The 18,388-nt window shown below is 35.1% G+C and overlaps 4 protein-coding genes across 8 annotated transcripts in view; 2 read left to right on the forward strand and 2 right to left on the reverse strand.

Annotated features, from left to right (window-relative positions):
• LOC111304665 (uncharacterized) overlaps positions 1–18,388 on the reverse strand; it is a 51,554-nt gene that overhangs the window by 5,508 nt on the left and 27,658 nt on the right. The gene's annotated exons all lie outside the window — the stretch shown is intronic.
• LOC111304667 (cullin-1-like) lies at positions 224–13,797 on the forward strand. Of its 5 annotated transcripts, XM_089749935.1 has the most exons (6): positions 224–423; positions 581–709; positions 811–975; positions 1,798–1,807; positions 2,099–2,273; positions 9,656–11,242. In XM_089749935.1, exons 3-6 carry the CDS (start codon positions 852–854, stop codon positions 9,692–9,694), a joined length of 348 nt encoding a protein of 115 aa, XP_089606061.1. In that variant the 5' UTR covers positions 224–423; positions 581–709; positions 811–851; the 3' UTR covers positions 9,695–11,242. The 5 variants fall into 5 exon arrangements, with proteins under 5 accessions (XP_089606061.1, XP_089606064.1, XP_089606060.1 ...); XM_089749938.1 differs by lacking the exons at positions 581–709; positions 9,656–11,242 and adding an exon at positions 12,085–13,797 and having other exon boundaries at positions 226–423; XM_089749934.1 differs by lacking the exon at positions 581–709 and having other exon boundaries at positions 226–423.
• Positions 12,450–14,209, forward strand: LOC149512751 (uncharacterized). The gene is made up of 3 exons (XM_089749933.1): positions 12,450–12,561; positions 13,414–13,466; positions 13,816–14,209. The coding sequence occupies exons 1-3, from the start codon at positions 12,539–12,541 to the stop codon at positions 14,115–14,117; spliced, it is 378 nt and encodes a 125-aa protein (XP_089606059.1). The 5' UTR covers positions 12,450–12,538; the 3' UTR covers positions 14,118–14,209.
• LOC111304666 (UDP-galactose/UDP-glucose transporter 2-like) lies at positions 14,184–17,188 on the reverse strand. The gene is made up of 7 exons (XM_022901446.2): positions 16,694–17,188; positions 16,195–16,223; positions 15,885–16,086; positions 15,277–15,519; positions 15,068–15,169; positions 14,870–14,977; positions 14,184–14,630 (listed from the first exon to the last, which is right to left on the reverse strand). The coding sequence occupies exons 1-7, from the start codon at positions 16,817–16,819 to the stop codon at positions 14,370–14,372; spliced, it is 1,071 nt and encodes a 356-aa protein (XP_022757181.2). The 5' UTR covers positions 16,820–17,188; the 3' UTR covers positions 14,184–14,369.

An 18,388-nucleotide genomic window follows, 5' to 3' on the forward strand; every position in this document is an offset into this window, starting at 1 on the left:
CCTTCTTTACCAAAATCCTTAACTTGCTGCCCAAGAAAAACGTCTGCCTCCATCAGGCCTACAAAACTATCTTGTTCTTCAAGTGTAACAGTAACACAAACAACAGGGAAATGTGCATATGGGCCTATTTCTTGTTTTGAGGCCCATTTAATGGTCAAAGGCGGTAAAAAGAAGCCTATTTTTGCGCCGGTGGTCAAAGGGCGCGTAGTCTTCAACGGTTATACTTTTTTATCCTTTTAAAAGAAAGCGAGCGTTTCTGTTTCCGCTCAGAATATATTTCTCTAGGGTTTTCCCTCTCTCTGTTTCTTTTTCTTCTTTTTATAAAATTTATTTTTTCTTTTTCTGCTGCGATTTCGAGGATGTTATTGAAATTGGTCCTCTCTTTGTGAAATCTTGTACAGTGCATATTCCAGGGACTGAAAGGTACGCTCTGTTTCATTTACTCTGTTTGGCTGCGTTTATTTGATGTTTTAAAGATTATATTTGTTGTTTAAAGATTGTTGTTACTCGTTTGCTTTGATGATTGTTTTTGAAGCGTTATGGTTTGTCTCTTTCATTAAACATGTTACTGTGAAATCAGCCTCGGTGCTTATCTTTGGGAAATCGAAAACATTGGGGTTCTAGTGTTTTACTCTTATTTTCATCGCCCAGTTGAATCATTAGGGTTTTAAATTTACAAATCCCCAAAATCCTTCGGTTTTTTCACAATGTAGGTTAAAATTTCTTCTCTTGTGTTTATTTTGAATTTCAGTTTGTGGTCTTTTTTTTTTTTTTTTGCTAATTGAATTTGTAAAATTCATTACATTGTAGGGGAGCCGTTAAGTTGGAAATTCGGTGCCCTTTAACCGTTAATGGAATCGGTCTTGAACCCGACTCAGATTGGAGTTTCGATGCTTTGTTATCGGAGCTTAATTCCTTGGAAAAGATGTTCAATGTCTCTTCTTCTGTTCCTTTGCCTTGAAAAACCAAATCAAGGTATTTTTTTCTTCTCTTTTTCATGTTTGTATTTTCTGTTTTGTATCAGTAGAATTAAGCAGATATTCTTTGTTCTTTTAGTCTCAGTGCCACTTATTATTATTTGTGTTTTTCCTTTGTTTGGTTATCATTAAGTTCCGTTTTGTGTTCTTGAATAATATATTTCAATTTTCTTGTAAGTTTACGCGTACGTCGAACCACCTTCTTCTGATGTGTTCGGTGTTCTGAGAAAGGGCTTGAAATGTCCCAAAGTTCCTCCAATCATGATTTGAACTGTTATTGATTTTGTTATCAGACCCTTAATACGGTTATACACTCATCTATTGACAGATGGTCCCTTTAATCCATAATAAAAGCCCAACTTTTCTAGGGCAAGTCCTCCTTCACCAAGATCCTTAACTCAGTGGGTGAAGAAAAACCTCTGCCGTCACTGCTTAAGCCCACAAAGGTCTTTTGTTCTTCGAGTTCAAATACTATAACAGTAACACAAACAACACGGAAATAATTTATATGGGCCTATTTCTTGCAGTGAGGCCCATTTAATTGTCAAAGGCGGTTAAAAAGGAGCCTATGTTTGCGCTGACGGTCAAAGGGCGCGTAGTCTTGCAACGGCTATATATTTTTTTTTTGCCTTTAAAAGAACGCAAGGTTTCTGTTTTCGCTCAGATTAGATTTCGCTATTTCGCTGGGGTTTTCCTTCTCATTATTCTGTTTTGTTTTTCTTTTTTTATAACATTCAATTTTTGTTTTACTGCTGCGATTTCGAGGATGTTATTGTAATTGGAGCTCTCTTTTTGAATTCTTTTACTATGCATATTCCAGGGACTGAAAGGTATGCTCTGTTTCATTTACTCTGTTTAATCTTCTAGATTCCAACAACTTTGGCTGCATTTTTTTGATGTTTTATAGATTATATTGTTGTTTAAAGATTGTTGTTACTATTTTTCTTTAATGATTGTTTTTGAAGCCTTATGGTTTTGTTGTTGGATACTTTTATAAATTATTCTTTTAATAGTTTTCTCCTCAATAGAAACCCTATGGAAGCTATTTATATCTGTATATCTACTTTGTGTGGTAAATATATATGCTTGTTGTCTCAAATTTCCTCCTTTTCTAAAATCAGGTATTGCCAGAAGCATGATGAGTTCATGTTGAGGGAGCTTGTTAAAAGATGGGCTAACCATAAAGTAATGGTCGGGTGGCTATCACGCTTCTTCCATTACCTTGATCGCTACTTCATTGCCCATAGATCGATCCCCGCACTCAATGAAGTTGGGCTGACTTGCTTCCATAATCTGGTTTGTTATTAGTTCTTCTTGTGATACCTTAATCCAATACGGATTATAATGAGTTGGGTTTTGAGCGTTGTGCTGCCCATTATTTCAAATATACTTTTACCTGCGTATGCTCTGTTTTACTGATTTCAGTTATTCTTTTCCTGTCTGCTTAATTTGGTTAGGGAGTCCCACTTGATGAATAACATTTCAATCTTTTATAATTCTCTTGATGCAGCTTCCAGAATGTGCCAATTTCGATCACCATATCTAATAGGCTATTTTTTTTGTGCTTAAGTAACACTTTTGTCCTTCTTGCTTATGCTTTATTTTCTAGGAATGAGAAGACCCTTGTTCTTTACTAACACTTTTGAGTGTATCATAGCAGATGTCAGCTACAATTTTTGTTAGATTTTAGTTAGATCGTTTAATATTCCCCCTAACAATGACAACAACTTCATAATGTTATATGCGTCGGGCAGTATGAAGACTTGTTAATCTGTTGGGCTTATTCTGTTTTTCTTCAACATACCGAGCTTTGTGTTGAACTATTTGTCGATTGTATATTTTGTTAAAGGAAGTAGTAATCAGTTATACGCTTATAGCCAAAGTTTATGGAAGGTATGTTCTGGATTATCAGAATATATTTCGTTAACTTTACTCATTACTTTTTTAAACATAAGCTCGACTTCTTAAGCTGTTCTTTGTCTTCCTAATTTTATAGATGCCAATAGTTATGTCTTTCATTTAAGATTAATGATTTTATAGACTTGAGTCCCTATGAACTATCATGAAACCTTGACATGGCATTCGTTTAAGAGTAATAACTGACCACTTTGTTGTTTTGCTGTTTCAATTGTTCTTTGGACAAAATGTGAAGTAGCTTGGTCTTTTCATGGAAGTGCTTATCTTGAAAAATTTTAAATCCTTATTGTGAATTGAACCATATTGAATGTTTTCATTATCCCACTTAAAATCGGTTATTGGATAACACAGTCTTTTTTTCCAACCTTTATGTTTGTTTGGGTCAAGTTTGCTTATTTGTGGTCCTGGTGCCTCACTGTTTTGTTTCTCCCAACCACATTGTCATGGGCTAAGCTTTCTCTCAATAAAGCAATAGACCGTGCGGCACTTGAATGGATGCTTCCACATAAGTCAACCAAGGATAGTTCAATATCTGAACAAATAACCAACAAGCTATAAGTCAATCTCAAGCATACACAACGATATATCGGGGCAAAATGGGAGCACACCAAGGTGACCCCCGACGTTCCCGTATAAAAAAATATTTTATTAATATCAAAAATAGTACATTGAGTCTTCCCATCATCATTGGGGTTAGAGGGGCAACCCTAGATGAGTGATCTAGTATATATTTTAACCAGTGAGGTAGCTCAATAATATGTTGACTGTTCACCCCCTTTAAAAAGCAAATGAGATTTTATAGTTATGCTACAAAAAACCATTACAATGTTTGAAATGGGTATATTTTTTCCCATTATCATTGGGGCTAGAAAAACAACCTTAGATGAGTGATTTAGTACATACCTTAACCAGTGAGGCAGCCCAATAATATGTCAACTGCTCACCCCCTTTAAAAAGCAAATGAGATTTTATAGCTATGCTACAAAAAATCATTATAATGTTTGAAATGGGTACACTTTTTCCTAGCACATGAGATCTACCCTCTCCCTTGGCACCTTTACTCGATCATGGCCCTACACATGGGTGGCTTATGATAATCTATGCTCGGTCATGGCCCTATACAAAGTTAGCTCATGACATCCTCTCCTACTTATTCTATCGATGCCCTCATCGTTGTCCTAGAATTCTTCAATCTTTCGCTTGAATGTTCGGAGGTCATGATTTCTCCCTTGCTAGTTTCTTCTGGTCTTAAGCCCTTTCACTTTACTAAGTATTGATGAACTCTTCTTCGAGATACTTTGGATACCCTGTCAGCTAAAATTTCTTCGACTATACCTTTAAATGGTGGCTTCATGGAAATGGTTGCCCCAGTTGATTCACCTCGACTTGCTAGGATCTGTATGGAAAGGCTTTAAGTTACATGGAATATTGGATGCACCTTTATTCATGTTGGCGGGTCGATTTTGTAAGAGTCATTCCTTACTTTGGAAAGGATCTTCACTGGACCCTTTTATTTATACACCAACCTACGATCTCATTTTCTTAGGAACTTGGTTTGTTCGGACACTAGTCTGACAATAACAAGATTACCAATTTTGAATTGTTGTACCTTTTGTTATTTGCCCACTTCTTCATGCGTTCGATGCTTTCTCCAAGTATGCTTGCGTAATTTCTGTATTTTGTCTCCATTCTTTGCTAAAGTTGAATGCTCGTGGATTCTTCCCTTCATATGGCTCAAGAGATGTATGCAGTAGTCTTGGTAATTGTTCCTTGACCATTTTAAACGGACTCTTGTTTATGGAAAAATACTTATTGGAATTAAAACAAAGCTGAGCCAACGATGAAGGTCAATTCTTTTGATTAGCTTGAACAAAGTGTTTTAAATACTCCTCTAACAATCCATTAAATTGTTCGGTTTAACCATCAGTTTTCGAGTGATAACTTGAAGAGATGTTGAGTTGAAATCCCAAAATCTTGAAAAGTTCTCTCCAAAATGACTAGTGAATCTCGGATCTCTATCACTGACAATGTTTTAAGGAAGGCCCCAATACTTGATTACTTGTTTAAACATCAGTCGAGCCGTGTCTTTAACAGTGTAATACTTTTAGGCGGGAATGAACATGGCATATTTTGAGAAATGGTTAATCACCACCAGAGTAAAATCGAGATCACCAACTTTGGGAAGACCCGATATGAAGTCAAGGGAGATATTTTCCCAAGGTCTAGTGGCCACAGGTAGTGGTTCAAGCATGCCTTGCTAGTTTCTTTTTTTCAACTTTATCCTGTTGGCAAATGAAGCAAGTCTTTGCATAGTCCATCACATCTTGCCGCATATGAGGCTAATAATAGCCTTGTTTCAGTAAAGCCAAAATACGTTGCCAACCAAAATGACCCGCCCATGGTGTGTCATAGCATTCCCTCATTAACATCTGTCTCAGATTGATTGTTTTCGACATAAACAACTAAGGACCTTTTATTAATAAAATCTCATTTTTCTATCAAAAGTACTCAGACTTTTCTTCTTCTACCAGTTTCAAGATGGCATTGGCTTGTGGGTCTTTCCTCAAATTTATTTTTAATTTGCTTGCGGACGTTTATTGTGACTTTACTAGCTGTTATTAGGCCCATTCTCTTAAGGGCAGCCAACTTTGCTCGTCTGCTCAATGAGTTTGCCACTTGATTGGTTCTTTCAGCTGTGTGCTCGAAACAAAATTCAAATTCGGTTAGAAGTTCCTGACATCTAGCTTGCTTAGCCATGAGCCTTGACTAGGTGATAAAATGATTAACAGTCGCATTGTCCATCTTCACGATGAATTGTGAACTCAACAAATAGTGCGGCCATGCTCTCAAACAATGAATTATTGTTAGGAGTTTTTTTTCTTGAGTCGTATATCTCCTTTCAGTTTCACTCAATTTTTGACTTTCAAAGGCTATCGGGTGCCGTTCTTGTAGAAGTATTCCCCCAATAGCAAAATTAGATGCATCTGTTTAAACTTCAAAAAGCTTGCCAATGTCGAAGAGAGCCAAGACATGGTCTTTTGTCATAGCTTCCTTTAATCCCTCAAAAGCTTCTTGACATTCACTTGTTCAACACCATTTATGCTCATTTTTCAATAGTTCCATAAAGGCCATGATTTTTCAAAAGTACCTTTCCACAAATCTCTTATAATAATTAGTCAATCCCAAAAATGAGTGAAGTTTACTGACATTCTTTAGTGTTTCCCACTCTTTGATAGCCTTAACTTTTTTCATGTCCATTCGAATGTGGCTTTGTTTAACAATAAGGCCTAAGAAATGGATTCATGTCTGAGCAAATGCACATTTCTCCTTTTTAACATACAGTTGGTGGTCTTGTAGTCTTTAAAACACGAGACGCAAGTGCTCTTGGTGCTTTTTTAGGGTAGAATTATAGACCACTATGTTATCTAAATAAATGACCACAAACTTGTCAAGGTAGTCACAAAATGCCTAATTTATTAAGGTACAAAACATGGTAAAGGCATTAGTCAATTCAAAATGCATAACAAAAAATTTAAATGTACCATATTGCATTACACAAGTGGTCTTTGGCTCATCTCTTTCAGTAATTTTGACTTGATATAGCTAGATCTCAAGTCCAATTTGGAGAAGTACTTGGCCTGGCTTAGTTGATCAAATAAATTCGTAATAAGTGGAATGGGATATTTGTTTCTCACAATGATTATGTTCAGAGCCCTGTAGTCCACACACAATCGTAAACTCCTATCATGCTTTCTCTAAAATAGCATGGGTGCTTCAAATAGTGCTTTCGATGGTCTAATGAATCCGACTTGTAAAAGCTCATCTAATTATTTTCGCAATTCAGCCAACTCTGGCAGAGCCATGCAATATGGAGCTTTAGCTGATGGTTTAACTCCTGAAAGAAGCTCAATCTCATGGTCCATCGATCTTTGAGGAGGTAGGACCTTGGGCAATTGCTTTGACATCACACTTTCAAACTTTTCCAATACCTTTTTCACCCCATCGGGTACCAACTCCAACTCAATCCCTTTTTTGTAAATTGGCACTGCCACGTAAGAAGGTTCCCCTTTCTTTACCCTTTTCTTGAATTGTAAGGTTGAAATCATTTTTTTTCCATTCTTAGGAAAGATTGTGGCCAGCACAACACACGGATGTTCTCTTAAGAACAATAAACAACTAGCAGCAGGGATTGTGATCGCCTGAGCCAGCATTATGAAGTCGAATCCTAGGATAACATCAAAGTCATCTATGGGGGAAACTGTGAAGTCTACATATCTTTTCCTTGGCCCTAACTTGGTCATCACACTCTTGGAGCTTTCGCTGATCGTAAAGGTTGATGAATTAATCGCTTTCATTTGTCTATAGTCTTTATTAACCTACATCTTTTTGCTTCTTCTGATGTAATGAAAATATCAGTTGCCCCCGTATCTATCATGGCTTTTGTGTTTTTTTTCATTGAGTATCAGGTCCACATACATCAGAACTCTCTCAATTTCTTTCTTTATCATGTTTAGTTGGGTACGAAAAGCGTTAAAGAATCGTATTGAGCCCATTATGGCTGGTTCCTTTTCAACTTCTTTGATTGTTTCAGGTGCTTTAGTGGACTCTTGAGACGAGGCTCTTAAAGTATTAAGGGCATTTCTATGTGGGAATTCAGCTACCCCATGCGGCCCTTGATATAGAAAGTAAGCTAACGGTTGCCTCGACTTGAAAATCAATGCATTGTTTGCCTTGGGTTGGGTATTGTCTCGACCATAAGGCCTTCTAACAGATCCCCCACTAAAGGGTCAGTCCATTTTGGCCATTTTTTCCCCATTCTCAAAGTTTGAGTTATTGTCAACTGATGGAGGATTCTTTTGTTTTGAAGGGCCATCATTAAAATCATGAAGAGGTTTAGCAGTAACCATAGACGTGGCCATATCTTACACCCTGTCTTTGTAATTTCGCCCTGGCCCAAAGTTTGAGGCCATCAAGGAAATAGAACATCTTGTCATTTTTAGACATATCTCTAATATCCAACATCAGAATAAAAAAGCTCTTCACAAACTCCCGCACCGCTCCTGTTTGCATCAATTCTTGAAGTCTCCTTCGAGCCATATCTTCCACATTCTCAGGGAGGAATTGGTTCTTTAACTCTTGCCTAAGATTCGCCCAAGTTTTAATAGGGCATTCATCGTTTACAAATTTTGAACGCCACCACAGTTTGGCATCCTCGACAAGGTACATTGAAGCCATTACAATCTTATTTTCCTTTGATTCTCTATGCACAGCTTAAAAGTATTGTTCCATATCAAACAGGAAGTTCTTAAGCTCTTTGGCATCTTTTGCTCTCTCATAACATTGAGGCTTCGACACTTTGGCCCTTTTTCCTTTTTCCATGAAGCTAGAACTCGACCTGGCCACAGCCATTTGTAGAACACTCACTTGGGCCTTAAGGTCCTTAAACTCTCTTTGGAGGACATTCAAGGCATCTCTGGTCTCATTGCCCAAGCTATGTAGAGTATCGGACAACTCCCGCTAGGTTGTCTCGCTCTCCCTCAATCGATCATGAGTTACCACATGAGCTTTTAGGGCAGCCATCGTAGCCTCAAGTTCTTCAATCCTCTGTTGGTCACTAAATCCACCACTCATTGCCATTTTATCAATTCTCTAGTACTTTTCAATCGTGCTTTGATACCACGTGTCACGGGTTAAGTTCTCTCTCAATGAAGTAATAAACCATGCGGCATTTGAATGGACGCTTTCACACAAGTCAGCTAAAGATAGTTTAATATCTGAACAAGCAACCAGCAAGCCACAAGTCAATCTCAAGTATACACAATGAAATATCGAGGCAAAATGGGAGGACACCAAGGTGACCCCTAGCGTTCCCGTATAAAAAAATATTTTATTAATATCGAGAATAATAAATTGAGTCTTCCCACCATCGTTGAGATCAAAGGGTAGCCCTAGATGGTTGATCTAGCACATATCTTAACCAGTGAGGCAGCCCAACAATACGTCAATTGCTCACCCCCCTTTAAAAAGCAAATGAGATTTTATAGCTATACTACCAAGAACCATTACAATATTTGAAAAAGGGACACTTTTTCCTAACACATGAGATCTACCTTCCCCCTTGGCACCTCTACACGATTATGGCCCGATACATGGGTGGCTCATGACAACCTATGCCCGCACATGGGCTTATACAAGGTTGGCTCATAACACATACACTGTCCCAGACTGCTGAAATGTGATTCTGGAACTGTAAAAAGGTGAATCTGTTAGCCAAACCGGACAACACTTGCTAGTTTTTGACATTTTCACTAATAGCTGCTGCCTCCAGATTTTGCCTTAAATGAATATGTTAGCTTCAATACTCCATGTGGATGATTTGATTCTTAATGAATATACAAAAAATTTTGATTCTTATTAGATTATGTTTCTACAGACGTTGATGTCGCTCAGGGCATAGACTCTGAACCCTAATCTCAGTTGTTAGTTGTGGTCATGTATTTTATGTGAAGAAACTTAGATGGAACTCTTGAGTGGCTACATTGGAAAACTAAGGTTAGTTCAGGTGGATTCTTTTGTGTGTCATTTGAAAAATAAAATGGGTTTTAAAACCTATGGTGTGTAAGTTCTCTTTTCATGTAAGCTGTCCTAAGTAGTTTGATGTCGTTCTATCTTATACTTCTGGATTTTCCAATTTTGATATTTGTTCGATACATATTCCATGACATAACAGAGAGTTGTAGATATACTCCAGTACTTGATAGGTTAGCTGCTTCTTATCGATTTGGTGGACCATCTTCTGACTGGCTTCTACCTCTACATTCATCAATAACATCAACTTATTGTGATAAACTGTGGAAAGCATAAGGAGAATCATTATAATCCTTAAAAGGTTTGCATTTATATATATATATATATATATATATATATATATATATATTCCATGACATAACAGAGAGTTGTAGATATACTCCAGTACTTGATAGGTTAGCTGCTTCTTATCGATTTGGTGGACCATCTTCTGACTGGCTTCTACCTCTACATTCATCAATAACATCAACTTATTGTGATAAACTGTGGAAAGCATAAGGAGAATCATTATAATCCTCAAAAGGTTTGCATTTATATATATATATATATATATTTTTTTTTTTTTTTCCTTTTTAGTAACCTCCTTTCTTGGCGTTTATGTTGCATGAAGTGCAAATGGTTAGTGTCAGGCCCATTCTGTGTTGCTAAGGAAGTGCTGATATCTGTGTAATTGCATCCTGTCATTGACTGAAGGCAGGTTATAGTCAGATCAAGATGAATTTCATGTCACCGTAAGAATTAGTCTTTCCTTAGATCGGGCCTATCTTCTTTCAGATCTTATACCATTGTGGTGTCCTTTCTTTCTAGGTTAGCCAACGATTCATTCCATTCTGTGTTGCTAAGGAAGTGCTGATATCTGTGTAATTGCATCCTGTCATTGACTGAAGGCAGGTTATAGTCAGATCAAGATGAATTTCATGTCACCGTAAGAATTAGTCTTTCCTATCGGGTCTATCTTCTTTCAGATCTTATACCATTGTGGTATCCTTTCTTTCCAGGTTCAGCCAACCCCACAGTATGAGAGTCATTTTGAGTCATTTTGTAACCTTTTTCTTTATTTATATTCCATACACTATCCAGAAAAAAAGAAGTTTGTGCTGGATGTCATTTTGCGCGTCTTCAGTGGTTAATGACACGTCTAAAGTTTGTAGTAATTTAGTTCAACAGAAGTAAACATCATGCGGTTGCTAGGTCCAAGGACTGAAAGATTTTATTCTTTTTTTTTTCCTAATTGCCTGTCTCTTTTTGGTTCTCTACCATACACCAATATCAGATTTTGAAAAAAAAAAAGAAAAGGGTTTTAAGTGTAGCAAATGAGAGTTGAAATTTATGGAAGGGAATGCTATTGTCAGGTGTCTTGCCTCAATCATAAGTGAATTCTTGTCTCTATGCTTGTCTCTCCACCTATGCTTGTATCTCCTTTGGATGGTTACCAAAGAAAAGAAAGTGTCTTGAGTTGTTATGCATGAATTCCTTCTATTAAGTCATTGGTTATGCACTTATATCTTGAGCGAATGACAAGCAATGTAGAGGAAGAGCTGCCCGGTGGCTCTGCAGCATGTACTTTTTGAGCAGTTCAGTTACGTACACGATGAGGTTTAGTTTAACATTTGTGAGTCTTGTGCAAGTTCTATTGTTGTCAATATGAACAGTATATATTGCCTTCTTGGTAGTGGTGCTAAATTTTATTCTTATTCTATTAAATTCATTTAATTAAATTACCTTACCACTAAATTTATTAAATTAGATTTTCTATTCAATTTGAATCTTTAAATATTAAAAAATATTAATTTGATTAGAATTATTGTGTAATATTTAATTGGAATTATTGTGTAATTGTTTATTTTTGTTGGACCCATCCATCATATCATTTTTCTCTTTAGGAAAAACTAATAAAAAATTTCATTATATCTTTTTTAAAATCATTCTATTTCCTTTTATATTTCGTAAAGATAAATAATACGTGAATATAAAAAAATAAAAAAATATATATTTTCTTTCTGTTTCTATAAAAATAAATAAAAACTTAAATGATTTAATATTAATATTAAAATATTTTTTAATAATAAATGCTCACGTGAGTTGGGATAAAATAATACGTGGGGATCCAATATTTTCTGAATCCTTGTGTAAGAAATTACAAAAGAAATTCTTTCAGCAAAAATGTGAATTAGGAAGGATTGGTCGACGAAATATGAACCATAGACTGAATCTTAACATACCTTAGAACAATAAATTTTTGTTATCGCGAGATATATTGGCAGCTACGGATCATTTGATTGGAAGCTACGGATCATTTGATTGGAATGAAATTTGAAAAATAAGTATATTCATTTTGTAGTGGAGCTTTTACAAGATTAATTCGGATTGATTTTGATTCGTTTAAAAAATGTAGTTAGAAGAATTATATGCGGAGCAATTAGACATAAATTGATACCGACTCCTCATAATTTGATAATTTCGACTTCATTAACAATCATTTATGAATTTTTTTTTTTTTGGATTACACTCGTTGTCTGAAGTTTTAGATTCAAATTTTATTTATCTAAAGTATTCATTGCTTCGAACTCAAATTTGATCTCCTTCCATACTTCACAAGCAGCAGCTAGTTCCATACTCCATTTGACAGCCTCGCGGATAATTTCATTACCCTGGCGAGCAAGGTCACGTCCCTCATTACGAGCTTTTACACATGCTTCTAAAGCTACTCGATTAGCTACGGCACCTGGTGCATTTATTTGTTTTATTTATGTAAGACAAAAAGAACTCCATTTAAGAATTTCTAATTAAGATAATAATATAATATACTGGTTAAAGATCATGAGAGTTTCAAATAAGAACAAAAGTTTTCTGTTTATTTATTATTTTTGGATTAGAAATTAGAATATTTTAGACGTAAATAGATTTGTGTTTTTTTATAAAATCCAGTTTTTGTTTTACTGCTGTGATCTCGACGATGTTATTGTAATCGGTCCTCTCTTTGTGAAATCTTATTGAAATCCTCATTTTTTTTTTCTTTATTGTATGACAAACGGATTACACCGAAATCTTTTACAATGCATATTCCAGGGACTGAAAGGTATGCTATGTTTCATTTACTCTGTTTAAGCTTCCATATTCCAACAACTTTGGCTGCATTTGCTTGATGTTTTATAGATTATATTGTTGTTTAAAGATTGTTACTCGTTTGCTTTGATGATTGTTATTTAAGCCTTATGTTTTGTTGTTGGATACTTTTATAGATTATTCTTTTAATAGTTTTCTCCTCAATATAAACCCATTTATATAGAGGGAGAGAGGGAAGAATGAAAAAAGTGAAATAAATGAGTTAAAAAAAAAAAGAAAAAAGAGATTTGATTTTTAAATGGAATACCAAATCCACCTCAATCATCCAAAAAATAATAATGTGTGAAGAAAAGGGCCTCAAGTTGTTCCTTACGATTTTTATTTGCATGGGGAGTGTGGAGTCAGAAAGGCTTTTTGAGGTGTTGAGGTAGGCTTGATGACCATACAACCCAAAGTTGCCAGTTGCATGATATTGATTATGGATTAAACTTACATTGGTGGAGGGCCAGGGGGGACGAATCGGTGGTCGGCTACTGGTGGGTTCTAAGCCTGTATTAATGTTATATTAATAAAATCACAATACATACATACATACATATATATATATATGGATGAAGATGATGACTAACCTGTATTTTCAAATTTCATGTGAATGTTTTGTTGTATGCCAAATTAATATTTTTGTGCCATTGAAGCATGTAGTTTATTTTTAAAATTTAAAAATAATTCATGTCATTTTATTGTATTTTCACAAGAAAGATAAAATAACATACTATTCTTTTAGAATGTCATTATAGTTGGCGAATATGCTCACCACCTTGTAGAACAATTAACAAGTCGTTTTGCTAAATTTTGCATGAGGCAGATGCCAAGGTCTTGGCACTGCTGGAGGAGCCGTTGCTGCTGATCCCTTCTATGGTTAGTGACATCACACTCAGTCGCTGTCCTTTCCTTGACAGCTGCGTCTTTCTTTGTGTTAGTAGACATAAAAATCTGGGGGGCACATTCTATTAGGTCAGTGCTCAGTATTAAGACATCCATTACGATATAAACAATTCGTCAACCAAACTGGTTTAGCTTAGTCGGTAGAGCGCAAGGCGCCTAACATTGTGGTCGTGGTTTCGAGCCCCACGGTGGGCGTTTTTACAGCCATTTCCTTGTCGGATTCTAGTTTAGAAGTTCAGGATTTAAAACGATTTTCATTTGTCACACTTGACTACAAAGGTGTACCATTTAATTGTTTTGTCTCATTTTCTGCATGGATTAGTACCCAATTTTTACCAGTTACCTGAGGAGAGCTTGCTGGCAGACGTGGAAGAAATGAGCGAGAAGCATGTGACAATGGCCCCCATGCCCGCAAAAAAAGATACACTTCACATCCTCTCCTTTCCAGGCTCTCTCGGTCTTCCTTTGTCTCAATCCTCTCATCCTTCAAGCAGTGGACTAGTGGTCTCGACGGTTATTTCATCAGACTCACTCATTTTACTGTTTTCTCTCTACACCTTGACCTCTAATAGTATCGTTTCCAATTTTACCGTTCATGATCTGATCTTTTTCATCCCTTCATGAAAAAGAAGGTGGTTTTTATTCTTGGAAGAGTGCAATGAACTAGACAGTACGTGTACTTATGCATGGGAGCCAAATGTCATGTGGTTGATAACAACTGTAGTGTTGTTTGCTTGTCAAATGCCAGAAACAGTCCGTATTATCCGGAATGGCTTATGGAGTATCTTTTCTTCCTTTTTAAACAGAAAATTAAAAATTCAAACTCAAGTCAAAAGAAATAAATTAACTACAATTTAGCAATAGTAATAATCAAGTTTAGACGAGGGAAGTTTCTTCTTCTTCAATTTCTGATCGATTCCTCATTTCTTCACTCGTAGAAGAGTTTCCAATTTTTTCATTTGTGGATGAGGATGAGCTTGGGACTCTTCTGTAAACTGGTTTGCTATCAGCTGGCAAGAGTTTCAAGGTGATCCCCATAGCTATAAGTAGAAGTCCAGTCCCATGCTGTTCAGTCAATGGCTTCGTAAATATCAAGTATGACAGTAGTAAAGTCACTGCCTTTCTCGCAGTTGTCACCTGTGATAACAGCCAATGAGAACACCACTCGCCAAAATGCCGAAAATCAATATGAATTAAAGTTCATGGCATGTGCAATGTTTATTAGAGGTCATATTGCACTTTAAAGGGAAAGTTCAAATTAAACTGATTGAGATTCAATGTGTATGACCACAAACCATTAATGTTTCCATGAATAAGCTATGCTTTTAATATTTCACAGAATTGAACAAAGAGCTTGTGTATGAGAAGTTATGTACCATTGCTGTGGTGGCTGCACCAAAAATGGCAATAAGGGAAAGGACTGATACTTGTCCAATAAATGTGGCCATGGCTTCAAAGACTAACACGCCATACACGTATAAATGCTGCTCAAAAAGAAGATCATTTAGACTTTACAGGTTATACTTCATGCGGATAGAGATAGACAAAACTGAAAAATTTTGTAAAATCTTTACCTGTAAACATGAATTCCATGCTTTGAATAGTTCTCCTGTTAAAAGCATGGGTGGGATCAAGAATGGCAAACCAACCACAGTCGAGCAAAAAAGCATTTCCATCTATGCATATAAAGAAAAAAGCATTAAATGCGAAGTCACAATCTTTCCATGAACAACCTTTTATGCATTTAAGCATTAGCAAAGAGAATTTCGAAAGTGTAAATCACCTGTGTTGTGTCAGGATTTATGGTAAAGATAGCTTCTTGCAAATTACCAAGAAAGGAATCCATTACTAGAGCACCGGTTACCATCAATACACCAATGACACTGAAGTTTGGGGAAGTTTGTGCATCAGCCAAGGTGAAGAGGATCAAGCCCACTACTAAAAGTATTGCAGAAACATATTCATGAGCTGGATATTTCCGTCTCAAACCTGGTATGAAGGCGCCCATCACCATCACAGGCAGAACCTATGACAGTAACGAAGTTAAAAACTCAAAACAAGAAGAGAAATATCAAGGAGAACAATGTAATGTTAAATATCAGTTCTTTTTCTGATAACCACTGTGATACCAACAATATCAGTTCTAAAATTAAGATTTTTGTATAAAAAAATCTGAGAATTCATTAGAAATTCGTAGACCAGTCAATTATGCAAGTAGACTGATCATTGCTAAACTTTGACAATGAACATGTGAATTCAGAAACGATAAGCAAATCATTGAGGATTATAATCCCAATTATTCAGTTATTACTTGACAATTGAAAAGGAAAATTAGCCAGCAAGAATTGGAATGCTACAGTTAAGGTCAAAGGGCATGAATTTGCTGTTTACCTTGGTGGATTTGAACATGAGCTGTGCTGGGTAGTTGAGAAAAGCCAAAGAGCCTTTTGTAAGCCCATGGGAGCCCATAAGAACTGCAGAGAGTTTCACGTAAGTCTTCCATGGGTTCACCATTTGCTTTGGAGTAAAGCCTTGAAGATAGATCAGAAAAAGATAAACAAATCCTTGGACAAATGTGAAGTACCAGCCATAGCTGAAACAAAAAGATAACCATCCTTACTTGTCAACCAACAAGCCCTCACTGAAAAAAACTCCATTTGAAATCTTAATTACCAAGATAAACAAAAAATATAGCAATTACCTGAACTGTAGTCTGTTGTATACATATTCCTGGAAAGTAGAAATTATTTAATTACCATAATGAAAATTAAATTTGAGTAGATATAATTCATGAATATTTAATGTAATCTTGAGAAGAATCCATGCTTTAATGATTTATTCAGGGTAGGAAATTTCAACAAGGTAATAAATCATTACAATTTACAAAAAAAAAATCCAGAAAATCCTCTTAAAATCATGCATTCAAACTTTGTTTGGTTGCTGAGGAACTGGATTAAAAAAAAAGTAAGAAAGAAAAATGGAAAAGAATCAACTCAATCGGTTGCTTTTGTACATTGAGTGACTCACATGTCTCTTCAACTAAAAGACAAAATTCTTGACTCTTAACTTTTCCGTTTTTTCGTCTTCCCCACAACTTCCTCATAAAGACATAAACCAAAAGATACTAAAAAAAAATCGTTTCCAACAGAATGAAACAGAGACAGAACAGGAAAAAGGCAAAAAAATAAAAAATAAAGTACCTCACAAACGCCATTGACAAGGTAACCAAAGAAGAACCCAGAAGAGCAAATAAGAAACTGTTTCCATGTAGGTTTATCAGAAAGCGAAATCCCAAACAAGGAACGAGCTTGCTCTTCGTTTTTCATTGCTGACTCTGTTTTTCGCTCACTCCAATTGATAACTCAAAAACACAAAAGCCCGTCACTTTAATGAAAGCTACGAAAACGAAGTCGGATCAACCACATAAAACACCACCAATCAACACCCCTTAAAATTAACTTCCCTCGTGTGTTGACTTTGGTAGTTGTTTGGTTGTGAGTAGTAAAAGTATTTTTATACTCTGCTCTGGCTTTTGCCGAAACAGAGTAAAACAGAGCAAACAGAGAAAGAGAGAAGTAATCACAAAAGGGTCCCCAAAATTATGTAGTTGGAAAATTGAGGAGTTCCTATTTATGAAAAAAGCTCTTTTTCGGGCCAAACCTTTTGAATTATGAGACTTTTGGGGCTAAGTTTTAGGCTTTTTTATGATTTAGGGGTTGATCATGTGATCAATGGGATAGGATTTAGGGATTTTATATGAGGGTTTCTACACTGGATTAAAGATTAATGCATTTTATTTTTTAAGAAGATTAGATTAGGATTAGGTTTGTTTTGACTTTTTTGAATTATACGAGACTTTGAGCTTTTTTTTTTTTTTTTTGTGGTCCATTCTTGATTAAGAAATTTCAAGTTTGGTGACTGAAACATATCCAAAACTTCCAAATCCTTGGCCTTTACCTTCATTATTAAAAGAAAATTGTGGAGAAATATTAGGGAATTAAAATTTTTTTTTAATCTCAATAAATGTTTGGAAAGGGTTTATATATGTATGACAAGGACATGATATTGAAATATTTTTCTTATCAATAATTATATATTCTATTAATAAAATATTGAAATTTTAATTTAAATAATAAAAAAATATATTTTTTGATTAAAAAATTTAATTGAAGACTTTATAAATATATATATATATAATTTGGTTTTCGCAAGACTTCATATATAATTTGGTACCTTATAACTTTAGGTTATAAATACATTATGGTCATTGGCGCTGCCTTTATTTATGATACTTATTAAGAATTGATAAAAAAAAAAAAATCAACGATTATATAATCTATTAATATAATATTAATTTTTTAATTTTGATAATTAAAATTTAAAGTTTGATAATTTTAATAAAAAATAAAAATGTAATTTAATTATAAAAAATAATTTCTTTTTTTCTTTTTTTTTTTCTTAAAAATTTAATGCTTAAATCTTACTATTTGATTGATCAAGCTAGGCCTTAGTATGATAACAATCTGAATATCTTTTGATTTTTTTTTCTCAATATAAGCGTTAATTTGGAACCCAAATGGATTCATGTGTAACAAATTTACATAAATTATTGAAGGTATATTCTTTTTATTGGGTGACAAATGTACACATTTGTGGTGGGGAATGCAAGGCTTATCAAAAATCAGATCATAACACTTGAAAACAAAAGCTTCATATTCCTTTGATAGTCACGTTTTCAATTTATAAGTGTAACAGTCACATCTTTGGAGGGCGAGAAGTACATAACAGTTACAAGTTTTCATTCGCTAAGCATGACATCCAAAAATATCATTATAATTAGAAGTAATAATGGTTTGAATGACATTATATTTAATTTTATTTTTTAAAATATTATA

The sequence above is a fragment of the Durio zibethinus genome, chromosome 21 (genome assembly GCF_047325235.1).
Source record: "Durio zibethinus cultivar Kanyao isolate XHJ-2024 chromosome 21, ASM4732523v1, whole genome shotgun sequence".
NCBI lineage: Eukaryota > Viridiplantae > Streptophyta > Magnoliopsida > Malvales > Malvaceae > Durio > Durio zibethinus.